Source organism: Crotalus tigris, unplaced genomic scaffold (assembly GCF_016545835.1).
Source record: "Crotalus tigris isolate CLP2741 ecotype Arizona unplaced genomic scaffold, ASM1654583v1 scf7180000017568.13789103, whole genome shotgun sequence".
Lineage (NCBI taxonomy): Eukaryota > Metazoa > Chordata > Lepidosauria > Squamata > Viperidae > Crotalus > Crotalus tigris.
The window spans coordinates 861-25,762 of NW_024096479.1; the positions used below are offsets into that span (position 1 = coordinate 861).

The 24,902-nt window shown below is 38.1% G+C and overlaps 1 protein-coding gene across 1 annotated transcript; it reads right to left on the reverse strand.

Annotated features, from left to right (window-relative positions):
* Window positions 1-1,105: 1,105 nt before the first annotated feature.
* Window positions 1,106-24,550, reverse strand: LOC120312869 (flagellum-associated coiled-coil domain-containing protein 1-like; the record flags this gene model as incomplete). Its single annotated transcript, XM_039354168.1, has 9 exons — window positions 24,409-24,550; window positions 22,278-22,416; window positions 15,050-15,118; window positions 13,265-13,322; window positions 8,481-8,620; window positions 7,004-7,024; window positions 5,004-5,097; window positions 4,408-4,469; window positions 1,106-1,257 (listed from the first exon to the last, which is right to left on the reverse strand). Coding segments are annotated over exons 1-9 (769 nt in total), but the record flags the coding sequence as incomplete, so codon positions are not given.
* Window positions 24,551-24,902: the final 352 nt, after the last annotated feature.

The following is a 24,902-nucleotide window of genomic DNA, read 5'->3' on the forward strand; positions in this document are numbered from 1 at the left end:
CTAGGATATTTGTTTAATCTTTTGTTTAAATAGCATTTGAATATTGGAAATCCCTCAGTGAAATCAGATGAAATGTTTTAAATTTGTTTTTCTTCAGTTCTTTTTTAGTTAAGATTTCCACCAACTGGTTGTCAAGGTTTCTTATTGTTGATAGGTTTCTGTTTTATTTTTACCATTTTAAGATTGTTGACTTTTCTGTGATTTCTCAACTTCTCTTCAATGTGTGTTTTGCTACCAGTACCAATACCCTATATTTCTATTGAGTTTGTCACTGATTTACTTTCAGCCAGGATTTTTAACATATTGCATTTAGTGAAATACAGAAGATCACAATTTCTAGTTTAACAATTTTGTCCCTTTCTGCAGATGTTAGGAACAGAGCTTACTGTACGCCTTATCAATTAAAATTGCCCTGCCAGGATTCTGATATTGACATTTACAAGCACTTTAAAACCGATCCTGGCTTTAAGATAACTAATATCTGCATCTTCACACAATTCATATATTTCCTTCCTTGATAGAAGCTCGATTTACATATATGAGTTTTGCAGTAACAATAAGCATGAGCAGATAACAAATATCATGTCTGTGAGATTGGTAGCATAGAATATTCAGCCTATAAGTGTTTAAGATATAAAAATAAGATGCTTCTCGATTTTTTTCAATCCGCCCCACATCAAGCAAATAGTTTACAAGTTGCTCTGAGCTTGTAAAAAGAGAGAGAGCAGTTTTGCTCCTTGTGTAGTTCTAAATGCAATAGCAACAGCTGATGGAAATACAAGTGTGTGTGTGTGTGTGTGTGTGTGTGTGTGTGTGTGTGTGTATGTAAGTCAACATTGACTCCTGGCAATTGCCTGCAAGTTCATGCAGTTTTCTTGGCAAGATTTTAGAAGTGGTTTGCCATTGCATTCTTCCCAAGGCTGAAAGAGAGTGACTAACCCAAGATCACCCAGCTAGCCTTGTGCCTAAGGCAGGACTAGAATTCACAGTCCCCCAGTTTCCAACCTTGGGTCTTAACCATTACAACAAACTGGTGTGTTAATCATCCCATTGTCCCTGGCTACTTATAAATTTCCAATTTTCTTTGTGAAACAACTCTGTGTACTGAAGTTCCACGACACATGTAGGTATGAGATGAATAGATATTTATGCATCATACCCAATTTTTCTTGTGCAGTTGCCCTCTCATTCCGCAACTCTTTCTTATACTGCTCTTCCAGGTTATTCACTTCTAGTATGTGAAATCCTTGAATCTCCCTGCCAAGACAACATAACAGGAAAGTAAGGTAAAAAAGGCATTTCTGCACTTGTGGACTGTTAGGTCCTCTAGTCTGTCTTCATAATAAACTTGAAGAGATACACACAGAGTGGAAACATTGCCTTAGTGAAAAGCTCTTCTCTTGTACAAGTCTCAGCACCTGATTTTTGTCACTTTACTATACAGCAGTGGTTCTCAACCTGTGGGTCGGGACCCCATTTGGGGTCGAACGACCATTTCACGGGGGTCGCCAAACAACGCAGTCTGCCATTTTTTCCCCCTTTTCCTTAGCTGCGCTACTTCCTTTTATTCTATTGGCTTTTGAAAGCCAATAGAATAGACTCTCTTGAATAGAGTCTAATTCTATTGGCTTTCAAAAGCAATAGGAATTGTCCAGGCTGTCTCTGCCCTGCTGAGCCCGCCAAAAGTCCCATTCTGCAAACGGTGCTGCACCAGTTGAGTAGTCCTCGACTTACGACCGGTTGAGTAGTCCTTGACTTACGACCGGGTTGGGGATTGTGGCATTAAAAAGGTTGAGAACCATTGCTATACAGCCTTTAATCTTATCTAAAATCATATCCAGTCTGGTTGTAAAATATCCTTTACATTTCAGGAGGAAATCAGAGGGACTCAAATACTCTATGGGAGGGGGGGAGGGAAATCTACAAAAATCTGTGCAGTGACTGGAGAGGGTGACAGCAAAGCAGCACTAAAAGTACAGAAGAAACATACACAAGCATGTCTTAGCCTGAAGAGAGAAAGTAAGGAAGATCAGCCCTTCATGTATCATTCTCTTTGTGGCATTATGAAAAAGACTAAAGCATGAGATCAATTCAATACAGATAGTCCTTGACTTACAACCATTTGTTTAGTGACTGATGTTACAATGGCACTGAAAAAAGTGACTTGTGACTGTTTTTCACATGACCCTTGCAGCATGATAAAATTTCGGATGCTTGGCAGTTGGTTCATATTTATGATGGTTGCAGTGTGCCAGGGTCATATGATCACCTTTTGTGACTTTCTGATGAGCAAAGTCAATGGGGAAGCCAGATTCACTTAACATCTACTGTATGTTACTAACTTAACATCTGCATTGATTCACTTAACAATTGTGGCAAGAAAAGTCATAAAATGCGGCAAAAATGATTTAACAAATGTTTTGTTTAACAATATAAACTTTGGGCTCGATTGTGGTCTTAAGCCGAGGACACTTGTAGATGTTGGACAGTGTGGGGAGCCTCCTTTCTCTCCAGTCATTGGTTACAATACTCCAGGGCCTTTCTGGTCTGGGCAGTGGGAGTCTCCAGGATTTTCTCATTAACTTTCCAGACCTCTGGGCCAACCTGGCTTTGAAAGATAGATCAGCCCAGCTAACAGGTGACTAGAGCTGGTAGAGAACTCCACAAGGAAGCAGAAAAGCCTATAGTATCTGTTAGCTGTTGACCAGGCTTCTTTTGAATGCAAGCTAACAAGACAAATAGTTACTCTTTAGGCCATCTATCAGAATGTATCCCTTCTCAAAGCCAACCCCATCTGATGTTTGATGGGATGCGAAGGAAGGAAACCAAAGCAAGTCAGCAATTCCTTTCCTTAATAGATTTTGCACATAATAACTAAGGTCATCACTGTTTGCCTATTAAGGCAGGACAGGGATTAGTAAATTCATAGTAGTATAGTTCTCTGCTGGTTCAAGGACTATTAATGGGAACTTCAACTCAGTAGGAAAAGGCTCCAGGTTAGGTGAAACAGCTTACAGTACTGTATTTCTTCCTGTATTTCTTCAGTTTTATGAAAAATCTCCGTAGCAAAGCCTTGAAATTACTGGCTCTCTTGAAATTGGGAAAATGGATAACTCCATCCTGTTGTGAAAAGCTCTGGACTGCTTGTAACTTGCACAGGAGCTAAACCTAGGATTTTCAATAAGTTTTCTTACTACAGTGGTACCTCAGTACTCAACATTAATTGGTTCCAAGAGCCACAATGAGTACCACAACCGATGAGGATCAAACACTTTTTTCCCATAAGAAATAATGTAGTGAATCACAAGGTAGCTGACACAGACAAGTTCTAGCTTATGCATTGAGTAACAAACAAACAATAAGTTTCGGCAAACTTTTCATGTCAAAATGTGTTGATACCAAATTTAACGAGTTTCAAAGCAGTTGAGTACCAAGGTGCATTCAAAACCAATGTTCAATTATATTTACATATTATTTTTATTGCATGTTGTAATCTATATGAAGAACAATTATTGTGATTATTTTTATTATTCCTATGATACTACATTATTGTTATTGTGTTTTTATTCACAGGAATTTTTCTGGGTGAAAGTATGCCATGCCCACACCAATTGCTACTGTGGTTTGTTAAGGAATAATTCTAATCACAGTATAGACAAGTAAGTGGGAAACTGGAACTAATGAAAAGGAGAATGACCTTTTAAGGGCCCAAAGCTGCATCTGATGTGTAGGTAAAGTAGCAGGCACTGATGGGAAAGGAAAGCTGATAAGTATTTGGGTTCCAGCAGTAAGGTAGGGAAAATTAACTCTACTTCCTTGTGCTTATATCTGCTTAGGGAGCTTCCCCACAGAGTAAATAACAGAAGAAGGATTTTCAACAGGACTACATCCTGGGAGGGAATTGTTCAGCACTCTGGATAGAATAGCAGCACTATTTAACTTATGTTGAATGTGGCTCTAAACATCCAAATATATTTGTAAGAAAATTTCACCAACCTTGTATGGACTTAACTTCTGAATAACTTCGTTTGAATTTCCCTTGTTGGGCATTTTCATTCATACAAAAATTAACTTTAAAGACTAAAAATACAGTGTGCAAAAATGCAATAATTTAACAATTAATAATTTCTTTTGTATACTCTATTTGTGCTATGCATTAAAAAAGATGTTTATGTGACTGAAAATGGCCAATAACACAGATTAATTAATAGTCAAAATATTTTGTTCATTATTACTTCTGAGTTAGCCTCCACAGAACAATGCTAAAAAGTCACATGCTGTCTGCTTCCTTTCTAAGGATGGGGGGAAGGGAAGTTGTTTCCTTAATATGCTGTTATTCCTCTTTTGCTCCTATAACTAGGGAAAAAGAAAAGTTACTTCAAGATTTCCAAACAAGGACAGCCAGACCTCATTTTATTGTCATGTTCCTCTTGCATGTCAGTGCATTTTTCTTCCATATCTTTCTCTAGCTAGAAAAAAGAAAAAAATAATTACATTTAATAAGTACTTCCCTAATGGGTTTTTTTTAACAGTGTAACTGTATATATAGATAGCCAGGGCAGTGTTTAAAGACACATGGCTAGACTTCAAGAGACTATGAATTCTAATCCGGCTTTAGTCACAAAGCCAGCTGGTCAGTCTCCCTCAGCCCTCAGAAAAAGCCAACAGCAAACCATTTTGCCAAGGAAATTGCAGGAACATGGCTGGAATCATTATTGGAATCAAGACTAACTCAAAGGTACACCATTCAGCAGTGCATAGAAGTTCTATCTGCAACCAAGAGACTAAATACATTCCACTTCACCCTATCTCCATGCTAATTCTTCCCATTAGTACTTTTGCTTTAGAAATATCTTTTTAAATTCAATTCACCTAACTTGATAGTAATTGGTTTCTGGAAGAGGTCCTAATAGTTTCCTCCCAACCAGTAGTCTCTCTCCCAATATAGCAGAATCTCTGAAATATCTACGGGGAAGATTTTCTCCACGACCAACATGACTCGCCTGTTTATGTGTTACTTGATGATCTCGGCGCAATTGCTCTATAATAGCTGTCAGTTCAGAAATCTGTTCCACTAAGTCAGCAACAACATCTTCCCTACAAATTGTTCCAGAGAAATAATAATTATTACTTTGAAATGTAAATTTGTTTGGATTTAAATGGATATAACTGAATTATTGCAATGTGCTCTACTAGGAGCTGCCCTTTGAAGACCAATCAGAATATAATGGGTGCCTTTGGGTATGCTCATATGTCACCACTGCTATGTGAGCTGCATTGGTTGCCAGTCCGAATGCAATTCAAGATGCTGGTTATTAACTATAAAGCTCTTGGCATAGAGTCTGGATCCCTGAGAAAGCACCTATTTCCAACTGTTTCTGCTCACCCTGTTCATTCTAGAAATAGGTACACACCCCTTCTATTCATTCATTCATTCATTCAGTCAAGGTGGGCTTACAAATATAATCAATATTTTGGACAGATTATACAAATGCAAACATCCTTGGAGTAGATTCTACTGCTTGGAAAAATTGAAGTCAATTGAAAAAAGATGTTTACATAAGATGGACTAGCTAGATACCATCATTAATGACATAAGCAGGAGTTTAAAAGAACCCAACTAGTTACTGATAATCCTGGCAAAATGATACCATGAAAAATCAGAAGTAACTGAACAACAGAGAGCTGGTTTCTACATTTAAACATCATATTGGATTTTTTATCATTTCTCCCAGTGGAATCATTTTTTTTAAAAAATGCTTGGGAAATTTGGAAATTCGATTTGTTGTCATTAAATCTGTAAAAACATCTCTAGATTACACCATTGTCACATTAATGTGTGACTCAGCCTGGACTTGTATAGGAGGCAAATGCAATGTACAACTTGGATTACTGAAGTCCATTAAAAGACCCTGAATGAATAATAAATAACTTCTGAGAACTAATAAATATAAGAAATACTAGGAAATACCTTCCAATGGCAGTTTAGATATATAGGTGTAGGCATTCTTATCTGAATTTACTAGTAAATAGTAATACATTCTAAAGGACAATTCTATCAATCTGATACAGTCAGACTGAAATGGAATAGGACAGTTTCCCATTTCAATATACATTTTAAAAACAAAAACAAAGATCATAACAACAAAGGTAACATATGTCTCTGAGAATAGCTATAGGAAGGCCGATGTCCTCCACAGGTTCCTTAATACCTGCTATTGGCCAGGTCAGCTAGGTTGCTGTCCAAGCATCTGGAGAATATCAGATTGCCTATCAAAATGCCATGCTAAATCTGAAACAAACAGAATCAAAGTGTCTAGTAGTCCAATTGAAACATTTCATGTTTATATGTCTTCCTTTTAAAAACTCTCTTTTGAGGTCAACAGCAACTCAATTTTGGAATCTGAAATGTTTCCCAATTTTACTATCATTTTCAATTGTCTCTTCAGTTTAGGAGGCTCTTTTGAATACCCCTGAAAATGAGGCTTTTAAACATAAAGGTTTATAACTACAAAAAAAAATTACTGTAGGAAGAATATCAGCTAATTCAGCAGACTAGCAACCTAATGCTCTCCAGTTTATTTGGCCTAGGACTCATAAACCTGTCAGCGTGGCCACATCTTAGGGAAACAGTGCTGTAATATAATTTATATGACCTTCCTTACCTTTTTCTGTCAAAGCTGATCAAACTGTCCATTCTTACTCCAGAGCAGACAAATACACATGAGAAAAGTCTAATAAGTACACAAGTGTTTAACTCAGCAACACCCCAGACATTTTTGCAGAACAAGAATTTGTTGTTTCCAGGGCAGCAGATTTGGTACACTGTTCCTCAAAATACTTTGTAAACTCAGATTAAAATAGACCATAAAGAAATGAGATTAACTCAGAGTAACAAAATACGGGATTATAGAGGAGCAAACAGAACAGGGGACACATTTAGGCACTATATTGATTGCAATCCAAGAAAACCATAAGAGGAAAAGACTGTATCAATACTTACGTTTCAAGCTTAGGTGGAGTGCTGCAAAGGGGGAGAGAGAGAGAGAGAGAGAGAGAGAGAGAGGGAGGGAGGGAGGGAGGGAGGGAGGGAGGGAGGGAGAGAGAGAGAGAGAGAGAGAGGGCAGTATAAAACTCCCATTGCATTCTATTAAACATATTTGATATAGAAAGTCATTGCATTCAAGATCTAATCTATAATCATTTGTGTATAGAGAAAGTATGGGCTGAATTTTGTGGATTACAATATTTGGCAAATTCTGCAGTCTGCAGGCATAATGTAATTACAGCAATTATAAGCATCGTGTCTTAATACAATACAGGAATTTGGGGATGTTATTAGAGCTTTCAGATTGAGACTCAGATCTGTAAAGGAGCATAAAACAAGCTGATGACCAAATGATTGAGACAAATAATTAAATTGTCTCAATTACCACTATTATGTAATGTGTCTTTTATTTAAATCTCTAGACAATCCCATTATGGCGGAAAAGCATAACAGAAAACCATTCAGTTGAACCAAACATTGACTCAAAATCTCATCTTAAAATCTCAGCTATAAATGTATTCAGGCTAATATTGAGAATCAAAGATGACATGGGAAATTACAGTAATTAAAGGCTTTTTGAAGGTTTCCTTCAGCAGCATACATCTTCCCAACTCTAAGATGTAAGAGATATCCCGAGCAGATGTAAAAACAGTTTAAGGGGTTTGTAAGCTAGGAACTGCTTGTTTCTTTTTTCTGGGAAGTGGGTGGGGGGGAGAGAGAAAATTAAATGGGTGTCTGGTCATATCCACTGCTAAATTCTAGATTTCTTCATAGACTTCTATAGGCAGCTCTCACTTCCACTCTAGGACAGAAAAAGCCATCTATTTTGAACTTGATTCTTTTGCATTTATCTTAACAAGACCTAAGCTGTAAACCACCATGATGCCAAAATGATGGGACATTGGCACTGAGGGAGACAAGCACATGCCTTTATGACCCACCTCTACAAAGATCTCTGATGCAGATTTGTAAATTGTGTGATAATATGTATCATCAGGCCCTTATTGATTCCCTTGCCTCCTCTGCACATACTCTTGAGCTTAAGATGTCCTTCTTCAGCTTAACAACCTATTCCTTTCCAGATGTGCAAGACTTCTTCATGGTTCCAAGCCAATATGGTCCTTGGTTATAGTCTCTGGAGACTACATTAGGAAGGCTGGCTGTGGATGGCTGCTCTGTTTGACCTTTGCCTTCTTCTTCCTCCATTAAAATAGTTTCCTGGGAATACTTGAATAGCGGAAACCATCTGCAAAAAGCACATGCTTGAATTCTCTCTCAAAATTTATTGGGAATCTGTATAAAGATGTGGAAGCTTAGTTGGTTGCATTGTTCCCACATACATGAAATAACAAAACACCGATAACATGTCACACAGCAAGAAGTTGGGAATTATGCTATGTGAATACATGATTTGGCCACTATGTAAGATTACCCGGGCACAGTAGTTTTGATGGTTTCTTCTGTAGGCTTTTGTTTCTCAAAGAATTCTTCGCCCAGGGTGACATCAATATGTTCCTTACTGTGAGACAAGGTAAAACCAGGCGTGATCTCTTCTTCAAACACTTTGGATATCTGGGATGAAAAAAGAAGTAACCTTAGAACAGTGGTTCTCAACCTTTTTAATGCCGCGACTCCCAACCGGTCGTACGTCGAGGACTACTCAACCGGTCGTAAGTCGAGGACAACTGGTGCAGCACCGTTTGCAGAATGGGACTTTTGGCAGGCTCAGCAGGGCAGAGACAGCCTGGACAATTCCTATTGGCTTTTGAAAGCCAATAGAATTAGACTCTATTCAAGAGAGTCTATTCTATTGGCTTTCAAAAGCCAATAGAATAAAAGGGAGTAGCGCAGCTAAGGAAAAGGGGAAAAAAATGGTGGACTGCGTTGTTTGGCGACCCCCGTGAAATGGTCGTTCGACCCCAAATGGGGTCCCGACCCACATGTTGAGAACCAATGCCTTAGAAGAATAGCTTCAAAATCCAAACCAGTTATATGCCTCTTGAAATTGAATGTATTTAATGCATTTTGATCTGGCTCTTTGGCCTTAGGTGCTGTCTTCTCATAAAAGAAGCCAGAGTTGTATGCTTTTCCAAACAGGAAAGCTGATGTGTGCTGTCCTTTAGTTTTCTAATTTCAGGAAACCTCAGGTTGACTGATAGATATTTAAAAATATTTATTCCTGAGCACTTAATATCATTTGCTAAAAACAATCTGAAAGAAGGAAGGTATCCAAAATAGGTAAGGGTCTACATTTTCTGGAGAAATTTTATAGTCATACAAATATTTGCTTGGAGAGGGTCAGCCTGCCCGATCAGACCCAAAGTCATCCAACATGGAATCATTCAGAACATTACTTACAAGAACCAAAAGAAAAACCAAAATTCCAAACTGCTCACATAACAATATTTAAATATTAACAAATAAAAGCAAATGGTTACTTAATGAAGCATTAGATAACTATGAAATTGTGATAAAATTGAAATATGAAATATGTTGGGAAAGTGAAAGAGGGAAAGGACTGGAACGCTAATTTGAGAAACAAATATTTGCGGTGGGATTAGATAAGAATGGAAATAAGGATGAGAAGTTAAGAAATGAATCAGGGAGGCGTTCTTTAAGAGAAAATACCATCGTATACTGTCCAGATCAATGTGCACCTGGGGGAAATAAGTTGAGATGGTGAAGATATGCATCCCTCTCTTTTTCCAGGCCATGATCCCAAAATTAATTACAAGGACTGCTGTTATTCTTATCAATCTCATCAGTCTCAGAATCCCATCTTCTCCTTCCTCACCAAGGTATCACAAAGCTGTTACTTTTTTCACTCTGTGATGCATTGGATAATTCTTTCCACTCAATGCATTATAGTATACACTGGAGGAGAAGCTGAGGGTAGAATATTAAACTTGAAACTGAGCTATTTAAAATGTATGCTCTGTTTCAAGAGAACCATAGTAATTTTTTTTTCCTTGCTGGGTTTGGATTCCATCTCAAGATGAAGCACTGCTTTATACTTTAAAAGTCTGTGGGTTGCAATGTTTCGGTTCTTGTGATATTTGCCTGGTGTCTTTGGGGATTAATTTATTGAAGACCATATGTGGCTTGCGTCCTTATGTATTTTGCAATTGTATTCTCTGCTTTAAGAGTTGTCCCTGTAAGATTGACATCTTTTCTTGCCAAAAACATCCTTATGTCACAGCATCAGGAAAGACATTTTCAGTAACTACTGGTATTGCTCAATCCTCAAATTCCTTTTCTCTGAAGATCTAGCCAAGTACAAACTTTTAGTTCCCTTTTTCTGTGTACTTTACTTTAAACTGCTCTTTTCCTCCAGTCAATTTCCCTTATAACTGTATCTTTGCAGCAATTCCTAAAATTGTTCCCCATACATCCCATTTTTTTTTCTGGGTCTTGTTGCCAGTACAAGAGAACTAGTTGGTGTAGCTGTTAAGATGCTGGACTAGAATCCAGGAAACTCTGTGTTCTAGTCCTTCCTTAAGCACAGAAGCCAGCTTCCGGTTCCGGATCACGGCGCCAGCAGACGTGTAGAGAGACTGCTTTCCCCGCCGTCTGGTTTCCCTTCTTCCCTTCTTCGGGAGACCCTGGAAAGGGTTGAAAGTCACCCTGGAGGGGCAACCACCATTGGGGAGGACACTCGCTAGATTGAGGAGGGGTGGTAGCCCCTCCATTTGATCTGAGGCATCTCCTCAGAACTGAAGAAGAAAAGAGCATCCATTAACATGGCCGCTCATTAAGTCGCACCAGCCGAAAGCCAAATTTACATCTAAGCACAATGAAGCTTCGTGGAGGATTCGGGTGAGACCCTTCCTTTCCTCTTTGTTACTCTAATTATCTTCCTGTGAAAGCCTTTTCAAACCTCTCCCCTGCTTTCAATGCAGCAGCGTTTCTATACTTGGGAATTTAAACGTTGAAGGAAAGAAAAGAATAAGTGATTTTAATAACTAAATAACTGAATTTTTGATTTTCGGATACCTTTGGGATTTTAAAAGATCTAATTACCGAGACTTATTATTTCTCTAACCATTTATTTTGGAAAATATCTTCTTTTTTCAGCTTTTTTTTAATCAAATAAAGACTAACTGGCGTCTGGGGAAAGATTTTTGTGGTCGAAGGACGAAAACTGGCACAGCAATTGAATTTTTTTCTCTTCTCTCTCTCTCTTTTTCAATTGTCAGGCCTGTTGACTCTCTTGATTTGCCCTTCATACTATCAAAAAAGATAAGATTTGGAAACAGTGGGGTGGTGAAAACAGCTTTAGAAAGTGTGGAGGTGGGTATTGGTTGATCTTTACTAAACATAGCCTCCACCAAAAGACTATCGCTAATCACCATGGAAATGGAGGGAATCTACCCACAACTTAATTATAAACTAATACTTCAAAAATCCTTGAAGCCACCGAGCTAATAAATTCCCAAGTGAAAGCCGAAGATGTTTTCACCAAACTACAGATTGAACCCCAGACCCCAATTGTTCAACTTACAAGCTAAAAAATAATAGAAGAGGAACAATTTAACATCAAAGAGGATTCTACTCAACAGCATGTACAACGTATGGAGAACTTTGACAAACAGATACTGATGCCAAATAAAATACCTGTAACTCCAAAAGCAACAGGAACTGGTCTACAAACATATCATATTGAGAACTTAGACAACTTGGATGACCAAACAACCATTACAGCACCAGATATGACTCTTTGTTTCAATCAGAAAGAAGAGGAAGACCAGACTGAATTGATGACAAGCATTTCAAACCAAATATGGAGATTTGAACTATTAGGGCAACAACCTAATAACTACAAAGGGGCCAGTTTCATTGAAAAAATGATAACTGGATGTTCTCCCTTGATTTAAACAATATGCGTGGGAATCAAGGGAGATACACTGGAGGATTTAAGGGCATTGGTATGGAAGCCTGCTTGGCATAAAAAGAAAGCCAGAGTTAGATTTAAAAATGGGATTTAAAAATTCATTTGAGGGTTAAGCAGCTTTTCTTTTAGAGATTTTGACTGGTCTTAGAGATATTGACTGATTTAATATTTAGGATTCAGATTTATAATGGAAATTAAAATAATTTGTTAGATTATAGCCTTAATGGTTATAGAGAAATGGATTTGTGATAATGAAAGATATGTTATTAGTATATGAGGTGTTATTAGATGAGAAATAGAATATATTGGTGAATAAAGAAAGAATTTAAATTTTGGAATAATATTTGTATTATTAGTTTATAATGAAATGAGGGAAAGTAGACCTATCTGAATTATAAATAGTAGTTATAAAAGACTAAATTGGAATATGATAACTGGAATTAAATAAAACCTAAAAACAGGACTTGGACATGTATAACTAAAATGTTATTGATAAATGTATAGATTGATTGAACTTTAGCTAGAAATGTACTAATATGAATGTGATATAATACTAAGGGAAATAGAGAGGGAACTTTATTGATGTAAACTGAGATTTCTATGTATCACTCTGTTATTGGATTATTGATTACCCTATCACCATGCTGCTTCCTAATTACCTGGTTGTTAAAATTTGAAAAATTAATAAAATTTGTTAAAAAAAAAAGCACAGAAGCCAGCTGGTGACTTTCGGACAGTCTTTCTTAGTCCAATCCCCTTAAAAGGGTTGCTGTTGTGGGGAACACAGGAGCAGTGAACATTAGTTATGTCATTTTGAGTTAAACAATATAAGGGCATTATAATTATTGATAATTAATATTAATAATACCACCACCATTACCTTCTATCTTATGCCACGGGATCTTAGGATCTTAGAAACAGACCAGAATGGTGTTGGATGAAAGAAGATTAACAAGGGAGGAGCTATATAGTCTGAAGCAAAGTACTGGTATCTAACTTTAATCATTAAATTCTTATTCTGTGGGGTAAGGAATTTTTCCCTTAAGCTTCTACTTCACTGAACTTGGTACAAGGTTTTTACTTTTCAAGGCAAGGATATTACAGGGATGGAGAAAAAGGAATGATTAAAATAGCCTTCCTTAACGTGGCATCCTCCGGATATGTAAAAGTATGACTGCCATAATCTCATTCTGACTAATCATTGTGAAATGTGCAAACCCACACATCTAGAGGAGAGTAGTTTGGAAAAAGATGGATTAAAACATTCATAATTCACGTACCAACGTAATACATGCAAAAAATAACAAATAATATATTTTACTTACGTCTTGAGGTGCTCGGCTTCTTAATGGTTGCACATAGGTTTTGGTGGAAAATTTCACTCTGGAAGGAAAAAATAAGATTATTTAGACTACCAAGGAGATAAAGGCATGTGTCAAAAAATTGATCTCTGCACTAAACTAGAGAGAACACTTACATCTGAATGTCAATTTGGAAAGGAAAACTTAACAGAATACATAAAAAGAACATCTGATATAAATTACCCCAGATTACACTTTGGTAAGCAAATTATTCTCTACAAAAGCAAACTTTGTTTATATCCCGTCAATCAACTTTTTAAAAGGACATACTATAAAAAAATTAATACTGTAGTGCTTCATTGTTTTTTTCCTAATAAGATATGAAATCTGTTTTCTCTCATCCTACCATAAATGTGTCATTTTTGAATTGCAACAAATTCCATCAGAAGATTGCATAAGAATCTGCTTAACACTTTTGTTGAAGATGTTTTTTCCTGATTCTAGAGTTCAGTCATTACTAATGCTTTCTTCAGCATTGCAGGAAACTAATTTAGTTTCACATTCTGGAAGGACAAGTAAGAGCATAGGACGGTTGCTGGAATAATTAGAGAGATAGCTAGCATCTTACTTAGAACATCTATTCATCTTAAGCATTGTACAACAGGCTTTAGTGGCCTTCTGAGGATTGTGCAGCTGTAGTAAGAGTTTATTCTAAGGTAAAAATCTCATTCTGGAAAGAAAACTTAATGTTATTTAAAATACCATGGCAACAAAACTGTTTTGCTTAGGGAGTCCTGTCAAAACCAGGACCTTCTGCATAAAAATAGAAAAGACATGTATTTCAGAAATTCATAAGAGAATGCTTATAAGGATTTCATCATAGAAAAATCAAGAAATCATGGAAACTTCCTCCAAATAAATTAAATAATTAAATACATAATAATTAAAATACAATAGGAAGTACCTATAAAAGGCCTTGTGCTGATAGTTTACCCTTCTCTCGTTAACAGACTTTTTTATGGAGAAAAAGAGAAAAGAATGAAAATACAGAAAGATTATGGTGTCCAGACTCTTTCTAAAATTCCTTGAACGTGCCAGCAATAACCACAAAAAGAAATACTCATCTGCAACCACTTCTGCAGAAATAATTAAGAGCATATTGAAGGACATTGTCATTACTTTGTTGCTTTCAATATTAAATTTGTTCCTCCAATTGGCTTCCAAAGCAAGTTTAAAAATGGATCCTGAATAGCGGGACAAATTGGCCTGGCTTTAATTAATATAGTATCAGATCTGAGTAAAATGGGGAAAACTCTGATAAAATATTAAGAATATTTAAGAGGAAATAGTACCAGCAGGATTTCTCAAAAATTAAAATACTCTGCACTATAATGCAGGATATTTGTGTACATATCATTGGGCTGACATGGTAAACACAGTATACTGGAACAAGTTTGCAATATAGAGAATTTAAGTAGATTGCCCTGAGTTTCTGTACTGGAAAGGGTACTAGGAATAAGCAGCATAGTAGGCAATTTTGTAAACGGTAATATATTTTTCAGCAACTGGTGATCTGCACCCACGTGCATGTATCCTTATATGTTATGGACTTCAGATTGATTGTGGCATCACATCCTTTCTGGACATACAGACTGACAGAGATGTGTCAAGAATGGCAAAAAGAATATCTTGTTTGATCATGTGCCCTGAAGAATACTGACCGAAAACAATTTAAAATTCCCAGCATACACATAAGGTTTTATGTCTTGCACATCCCTTGCTTTTGATCTTCAAGCATAAGAAACTTACCTAGAAATATTTGAAGGATTTAACTGGACTTTGGACTGGTCTTTAAGGATCCCTCCTGATGATGGTTTTCTAATGTGGGGAAAAAAACATTGTTTAGAAAGGATTAATAATTTCTTCAAATGTCAGGCCTAAAATGCAATTGGTCATTAAGTCTCACCAGTATTTCTGAGCCTTCTTGACCTGAATAGGACTGGTGTTTCTCTGCATTAGAATTTAAATGTTGATAAAATCCATTTCTAAATTATACATTTGTCCTCTCTGGCACATAGCAATGCTACATTTTCCTCAGAATTTTGCAAATTTACGATAGTCCTATAAGGCCTGGGAGCATGTGACAGCATGTGAACCGTGCGTTTGAAGCTTTTCTTTAGAGTAAATCCTAACTGAAATAAGCGATATATGCAGAGCTATTATATGTGTAAGAGGTGGGGCATCAGGCAGAATGAAAAGTTCAGCAAAACAGATTGGGAGAAAAATTAGCTACCATGAAGTGATACATAGCATAATACTTTATATATATTGCTTAACAGAGAAACATAGTGAAGCGGTACAGGCTTGCTAGCATAAATAAGGATTTGTGATCCAAATTTGTACATCGGTGAAATACTGTATTCTTCTCCCCAATACATGCAGGGTAGGGCAAATGACAATATGGAAGGAGAAATAGTGCATTAACAACAAAATAACATTCAAGTATGTCTAAATCTAATTTTTCCCACTTTCTCCTAAAATCTAGATTAGTGGTTCTCAACCTTCCTAATGCCGTGACCCCTTAATACAGTTCCCCATGTTGTGGTGACCCCCAACCCCCATCCAGCTGGCCGGGGGGGTATCAAAAACTTGACCCCCCCCAAAAAGGAAAAAATGGGAAAGTATAGGTAGTCCTCGACTTACAACAATTCGCTTAGTAACTGTTTGAAGTTACAACAGCACTGAAAAAGCGAATTATGATCATTTTTTACACTTATGATTGTTGCAGCATCCCCAGGGTCATGTGATTTACATTCGGATGCTTGACAACTGATACATATTTATGACGTTCACAGTGTCCCAGGGTCACGTGATCAATAGCCAGGGGGCGTGGCCAGCTGATCACTCAGGTTGCAGGGTGCCTGTGGGGAGGGGAATCTGTGAGTCTCTGGGATGGGACTGGGGTGAGTGCCTGCCTTCCTTCCCTCCCTTCTCTCCCCGTGTCCCTTCCTTCCTTCTTTTCTTCCTTTCCTTCACCTCCCTTAGTCTCTTCCGCCTTCCCTCCCTCTTTCCCATTGTCCCTTCCTTTCTTCTTTCCTTCCTTTCCTTCACCTCCCTTAGTCTCTTCCTCCTTCCCTCCCTCTTTTCCATTGTCCCTTCCTTCTTTCCTTCCTTTCCTTCATCTCCTTCTTAGTCTCTTCCTCCTTCCACCCCTCTCTCCCATTGTCCCTTCCTTCCTTCTTTCTTTCCTTTCCTTCACCTCCCTTAGTCTCTTCCTCCTTCCCTCCTCTTTCCCATTGTCCCTTCCTTCTTTCCTTCCTTTCCTTCACCTCCTTTTTAGTCTCTTCCTCCTTCCCTCCCTCTCTCCCATTCTTCTTTCCTTCCTTCCTTCCTTCCTTCCTTCCTTCCTTCCTTCCTTCCTTCCCTCCCTTCCATTGTTCCTTCCTTCCTTCCCTCACTCATTGTCCCTTACTTCCCTCCCTCTTCGTCCCTTTCTTCCTCCCCTCCTCCATGCCCAGGAAGGGACAAGGGGATGGGGACAGGCTGCCAGAGGTAGAGGAGAGCTCCGCCCAGCTCACTTGCTCAGCTTCGCCAGAAAACAAGCCGCTTGCTAAGTTAGCAGAAGCCCCAGGATCAACACCGGGCTACAGCTGATTCGCGCTTCTGCTAAATTAGCAAGCTAGCAAAGCTCAAGCAAGTTTGCTGGGCAGGAGCCAAGGAGAGCTGCTACAGCTGACTTGCTTCTTGGCTGGTCTGCAAAAGCACGGATCATCTGTAGAGGTTCGCCCCGATCCTGGACAAGAGGGAAGGAAGGAAGGGCGGAAGGGACAAGGGGAAAGAGGGAGGGAAGGAGGGACAAAGAGGGAGGCGAAGGAAAGGAAGGAAGGAAGGAAGGAAGGGACAAGGGGAGAGAGGGAGGAAAGGAGGAAGAGACCAAGAGGGAGGGAAGGAAAGGAAGTTCCAGCCAGGAGAGGCTTGCCAGCCCGGCTGCCAAGAAACAGAAGAGCGCAAAGCCAAGGAGAAGAAGGTGGCGGTTTCCTTCCAAAGGGGGCTCTTTTTCTCCACCCCTTCCCTGGGTTTGTGGGGAATTTCTCGTCACCAACGCTGACAGGTGCTGCTTTGAGCCTGCCACGAGCTTTCTCGCCCCCTTTGCTTCTCCCCCTCCCCCGCTTTTGTGAGGATTGTGGCGCCCTTGGGAAGCTGATCGTGCTTTGAAGCTTTGGAGAGGAGGAGGAGTCCCTTCCTCCTTCCCTCCCTCTCTCCCTGTCAAGCCCCGGCGGGCTCGACATGAAAGGGCGGAGGAGGAGTCGAGGATGGGCGGGGTGGCAAAGGAGACCGGCGGCTGTAGCCAGACCTCCCAGCAGTCAAGCGCAAGTTCGGGGGTCGCCAGCTGACAGGTGCAGGAGTTGGATGCTGCGGCAGCCTCCCCTTCGCTGATCTGCGTGCACGAGAAGAAGTCAATCCGGTTGCTGCACAATGAGTCTCTGGGGAGAGCGGGGCCTTGCTCTGTGCCTGCACTCTTCATGCACCCCCTGCAGGGCACATTTGGTAGAGTTCGTGCAGACTGCCGCCAAGCAGCATATTTTCCACAAACAAGTGAGGTGGAGCGGAGGGAGGGAGGGAGAGAAGGCAGTTGACAAGCCCTGCCTAAGAGCATCGGAAATATGTGTTTTCCGATGGTCTTAGGCGACCCCTGTGAAATGCTCGTGCAACCCCCAAAAGGGTCGTGACCCACAGGTTGAGAACTGCTGATCTAGATGTATCAATGTAAGTCCATGTCCCTTAGCAATATATACTATTTTAAGTCATTGATGCAGATAAGGAAACCTAGCATGGAAATGCAGTAACCCAGGGATCCCCAATCCCCCGGCCACGGCCCACTACCAAACCATGGCATGTTTGGAACTGGCCTTCCACTTGTGTGGTCTGGTTCCCCCTCCTCTCCTGCCAAGCCTCAAAGTCATAAAGATTGGGAACCACTGCAGAACCAACTCAAAGAAAGACAGGAATAACTTGAACTTTGTCTGTGGCAAAGTATCTTACTATTACAACAACAACAATCAGCAAATAAGCATGTAGAAAGATATTTGTCCACCAGAACATGGCCAAAAAACCTTATTCTAGCTTAAGGATGGGCATTTCTCTTGGGGTCTATTACCATTAAGTTTGTTGAGACCCAACAAACTTTTCCAAAAAAAGGAATACTGGTATCTGCAAAATGAAATGACAGCCTCTTGCAAGACTTTATGTACAAGAATCCCTCTGGGTTCCACAGTAAGCACATAAGCAATCTTGAAACGTTAAAATGTGGTTGATATCAGCCGCCTGCTTTATTTAAAGGTTTGCCTACTGTATTTATCCAGAAAAAGATTGAAGAAAAACTGCCATAACATACTGGGGAATGGCAAGGAACAATTTCATCAGGTTGATAACTCATATTATTTTATTTATTCTTTTAGTGGCTACTCATTTTCACAACCTGACAGCACCCATGGCATGCTTTCCACATTTCAGTGCTATTTTTGGACTCTGTTTGACACTAAGCCGACACAGATTATTACAAAGCAGATCCAAATTGCTGGTGAAACGTCCAACCCATCTATCCTAAAAAGTGATTTCAGTCAAGATGATCACTTTCATTTTGGGATTTTAGCCAATAGAATATTATGTGGTTTATGGAAAAATATAGCAATTTTCTATTTAAAATATTCAGCATAAGGATACTAAATTGTTATACATCTGTAATCCCAAGAAACAGCAGCAGCCAATTTTATAATCTTCCTTCCATAAAGAGAGACTGCTAATCTTGAATCTCTTTTCTTGCTCAAATCTTCACCCCGAGTTCTCCAACTCCTATGTGGAGTCAAGGTGATTCACAACCCTAATGCTTCCACTGGTGAAGCATCCACTATTGCCCCAAACATGATTTAATTTTCAGCTTCACCCAAAGTTCTATCACATTACTTTGCTACACTCTACAGGTAGCTTTATAAACATCATTTATTTGGTACAATGACCAGATCTAGAATGGTAAATCATTGAAGGTAAAGTGATAATATCTTGTTCATTCCATAATTTCAAAAAATAGTTTTTTGATTGCAGATTTCCATACATAAAAATGTTCTTTCAGATATTTCTAGGAATGAATCCACTGTCTAGTAGTTCCTTGCTATTTTATATACTGTAATATCTAGGATTTAGAACTATTTAACAATATATTGGCATGCCTATTATTTAAAATTAAGTGGACTATTGATTTTAGTACAGTTGAATCTTTAGTTCATCTTGCAAGCCATAGTAATTGATCCCATTCTGCTAATGATGTTTATTTAATGTTTAGACATTAGGAAATACTGTAAAGCAGAATAACAGAACAGCATAACAGAATTGGAAGAAGGTCTTGGAGATCTTCTAGTCCAACTCCCTGCTCAAGCAGGAAACCCTATCCCGTTTCAAACAAATGGCTGTCCAGAGTCTTCTTAAAAGTGATGGAGCACCCACAACTTCTAAAGTTAAGGCGTTCCACTGGTTTTAATTGTTCTCACTGTTAGGAAATTTCTCCTCAGTTCTAGGTTGCTTCTCTCCTTGATTAGTTTCCATCCATTGTTTCTTGTCTTACCTTTTGGTGCTTTGGAAAATAGATTTAACACCTCTTTTTTGCAGCAGCCCCTCAAATACTATAACACTGCTGTCATGTCACCCCTACTTCTTCTTTTGTCTTGACTAGACATACCCAATTCCTGCAAGCCTGCTTCATGTGTTTTAGCCTCCAGCCCCCTAATCCTTTTTGTTGTTCTTTTATGCACTCTTTTCAGAGTTTCTATATCTTTTTTATAATATGGTGACCAAAACTGGATGCAGTATTCTAAGTGTGGTCTTACTAAGGCTTTATAAAACAGTACTAAACATCACATGAACTTGATTCTACCCCTCTGCATTCGCTTTTTTGGCTGCTGCCGCACACTGCTGGCCCATATTTAAGTGATTGTCCACTGGGACACCAAGATTCCTCGCATAGTTACTACTTTTGAGCCAGGTTTCACATAATCTGTACCTGTACATTTGGTTTTTCTTGCCTAAGTCTAAAACCTTACTTTTCTCTACATTGAACTTCATTTTGTTAGATAGGCCCAGTGTTCAAGTCTGCCAAGATCCGTCTGGATTTTGAGCGTATCTTCTGGGGTGTTGGATATTCCTGCCCGTTTGGTATCTGCAAATTTGATGAGTTCCCCTTCTAAATCATTTATGAAGATGGTGAAGAGCATTGGGCCTAAACTGGAATCTTGGGTACCCTAATGCTTACTTCCCTCCATGTTATGTAGTTCCATTAAGGATAACTCGTTGAATGCAGTTTGCCAGCCAGTTGGAAATCCATTTGGTGATGATGCTGTCTATCCTACATTTTTTTTTTTTTTTTAGTTTACCAAGAAGTAGGTTGTGGTCTACTTTGTCAAATGTCTTACCAAAATCCAAGTATATTATGTCCACTGCATTTCGCTGGTCCACTAATTTAGTTACTTTATCAAGAATGAGATAAGATTTGTTTGGCATGATCTGGTTTTAATAGACCCATGTTGGGTTCTGGTTATAACTTTGCTTGCTTCTAGGCGTTCACAGATCTGTTGCTTGATTATCTTTTCCAGGATCTTCTGAGGTGTTGATGTCAGACTGATTGGTAGTTTCCTGGATGTTCTTTTTTCTTCCTTTTTTAAAGATGGGAATCACATCATCTCTTTTCCAGTCCTCTGGTAATTCTCCCGGTAGTTCAGGATCTATGAATGATATGGTTCAATGGTTCCGAGATCACGTCTGTCAACTTCAGTCTCAAAAGCTTCAGTCTCAGAACATAAACTGAAGGACATTCCATTTCATGTTTTTTTTTTCTTTGAAAGTTACAGTTACATAAAAATTACATAATTACATTTTTTTAGTTTTTATTGTTTTTTTAATATAATTGCTTTAGATTTTATATGTAATTACTGTCATTTTCTTATAATCAAATTTGAATATTGGAATACATTCAGAGTCACTTGAAATCAGGTGGCATATAAATTTAATATATTATGGTTGTTCATACAGACAACTAAATGTTTAGACTGGATTTATTTTTATCCACTGATCAAGTCTTTCCCAAGGACCTGGGATAGGCAGATGTTGATGTTTGATGGTATTAAAGCTATTGTCTCAGGAAATAAACTTTTCCAAGTAAAAATATTTTTTGCAATTGACTGATGGTGATTTTGTCAATGCTGATGATTTTTGAGTAGTGTTCCATATGTTTTGAAATTGTTTTGGAATAATAATATAATATTACTCTTATATCTGAATAATATACCTGAATTCCAATATTATAGCTGAATGCATATTACAGAAACAATTAATTTGATAGTCACATACATTCTACAAACAGTTTATGTCAGGAATCAATTTTTCCAGGCTCCATGCAAATCAAAAGGAACTCACTGAGGTCCTTGCCATTTACTTGCTTAAAATTTAGCAGGGGAGGAGTTCCTTGATGTTTCTATAAATTGTGAGGACAATTTAAGTTTTACCTAGGCAATGTACTATTGATAACCCTCTTTAACAGCTTTTTAGTGGTTCTGTTATGTGTATATTTCTGTCAGGATCATGGGCAACAGTATTGCTCTCAGATTACCTGACAGCAATACTGTTACATAAGATCCAAGTTTTCATATGCTCTGTGGATGAAATGCTTTCTCCCTCTCACAGACTTTCCTACCAATTGTATATTATTTCTTCCCCCTCATAATCCAGTATTTAGTTACTCCTTAAAGAATGATTGGAGAGATGACCTTCTGTCATTCTTAAGCACATAGTGACTTTTCTGATTTGGAAGTTGGGTTGTTTTGGATTTCCCCAAACTAAAATATGGCATGGTGGCCCCTACAACCCTCTCAATCACTAACAAAACACTTATGGAGATTCTGGGGTTGTTCAAATGTTCATTGATAGTTCAGCAACTGAGAAATTATTGATCTTTACAGGTATACAACTCCATCTCTGTACTTTTACTTACTTGAGCTTCTGATTCAATGAGCCTACTTTAGTTTTTACAAGTTTTTTAGTCCTTCCTTTCCAAGGATCCCAACAAGGGCAGTATAATAAGGGAGCTTGAGACATAATCTTCTGATCTTGAAAGTCGTATGTCAAGAAACCTGTAAGATGGAAGACAAAATAGATCTTCATAATTCAAAGACTTATCCTACCAAAAAGTGCATCTAAGGATGACATGTATTTGTCTGATTTTAGATGGCCAGGGAGGATGGGTTTGGAGGTCTAACATCAAACATGTTGAACAAGTATGCTAAAGCACTATAGTATGTGAAAAAACTAAATAAACAGTTAAAAGTATTTTCTCTTTTCTTCTATCCCATTGAATTTGAAATTTGAACCAAATTCCAACTCATCTTCCTTTAAGGCACAGACTAATCAAACTCTATGGGAAATACATTTGGGAAGTCATCATGAAAAATTTTTGAGCAGCAATAATTTTTTAATTGCTGAAACCAGAACTTTTTCTATTGGGACTAATGGGTAGCCAACTAAAAAAAAAACTCTGAAAATGTTGGTTTTGTATATGCAGCAAGGTTATTATATGGACAAAGATAGAAAATACTGAACTATCATAATGGAGGAATGGACTATGGAGATGATGGAATTTTCACAAATAGCAAAACTTACCTATTTGATCAGGACAGGACAAGTACTTTTATTTAAGACTTTTATGGATTTTTACTGAAAATGTAAAAAAGTGATTTATGGCGATTTATGATTTGTTGGTTAAAAAGAGTTGAATTTGGAAAAAAGAAAGCATGATGTAATTTTAAAGAGGGAGGTGTGAGGATCTACTTGCCTGTAACTTCAGTAAAGAAACTTGGAAGTTGTTTTTTATATAACTTTTTTTCCCTCATACTTTTCTTACTTTCTCACTTTACTTTTTATTTTCTTTAATCTTTATATTATGTTTAGCTTTTATATATGAGAAGTTTTTTTAAAAAAACATCATTTTTAAACAATCAATTTTTTTCACTGAAGTCTTTTTACAAGGTTTTTTTATACTGAACCTTTAGAAAAGATTCATCCACTCTTGAGGTGGCTTATACGTAATATACACAACAGAGTTCATTAGGTTTAAATAAGAAAACTTCCAAAAATCAATTTTAAAATACTTTAGAAACTCAAGCAAACCTATAAATAGGTAGACAGCCTTTGGCTTTGGAAACAGGACAGTGGGGCAGAAACCAATTATTTTAATTATAGGTATATAAATCCACACCCTCACTGACATGAATTCACCATTTCAGAGTCTGGAAACTTTGTGGGGCTGTGTGCACAAAAATATTATGTTCAGTTGCTCATAATAACTGCATTCTCATCTCCAGCCTGCCACTTTAACAACAAGCACAAGAATTTTAATAAACAATTTAAACAACAGAGAAAATGGCAGATCCCAACTGAAAAAAAAAGGTGTTGGAAATCACTCTGTTACTTTTGTTGCATTATGAAATGATTAAGTCATAGAAACAAGCATCAAAACTACAGTTGGTCATACCATAGTAACAGATGGATCTTTCCCTACCACCATTTCTGGTTCAAGAGGGAAGTTTACTTGCACTTAGACTGAGATCATCTGGGATGTCCCCTTTACTGGTTGGTTAATATAGAACATTTAAAGCCAGTCAAGAGAAACTTACAAGTGAACAGATTTTTTACCGAGTGGGGATGGCGTCCATTAAGGCTTGGAACCTTAGTGGCTCCTCAGGAGATTTTAAGCTCTTTCTCACCATGGAAACAGATTTACTGTCTGCCACCTTCCATTCTATTTTTAAAGGCACAGTACACAAAACAGTGTCACGCTTGTTCTTAATTTATTCCAAACTCAAGGGGGTGCTCTAATACTGGATTTCCTGAACCATCTACAGGTCAATCAGAGTAAGCAATGAATTAAAAATAAGGGGGAGCATTCCTAGTAAGTCACACGTCATTTCTGGCTTTTGAAACTCTGAAAAAGATATCCTGTCGTGTGATCCTGAAAACCTATATGACTTGTACTGAGTATCATGTTGCGCAGTATTAAATTTATCCCCACAACTTTAGAAGGCAAAATTGCAGTTAAGAATGAGGTTAGTACAAAATGGCTGCCTAACCTTCTTTGGCAATACAATTGGTATTGTGTAACATGCATTTGGTCTCTTCCAGGATAGCATTGAAGAGTATAATACACAAGGGCTTTTCTACCTTTTCACCGATTTTACCACTTTTAGGATATGGCAATAGTCGAGTACCACCAGTCGCCTAACAAGGTGTCAAAAACTTAATGACCCCCCCCCAAAAAGGAAAAAAATGATAAAGTACAGGTAGTCCTTGACTTACAACAGTTCTCTCAGTGACTGTTCAAAGTTACAACGGTACTGAAAAAACAGACTTATGATGATTTTTCACACTTATGACCGTTGCAGCATCCCCAGGGTCATGTGATTTACATTCAGATGCTTGGCAACCAATTCATATTTATAATGGTCACATTGTCCCAGGGTCATGTGATCGCCTTTTGCAACCTTCTGACAAGCAAAGTCATTGGGGAAACCAGATTCACTTAACAACCGTGTTACACAACTGCAGTGATTAACAAATGTAGCAA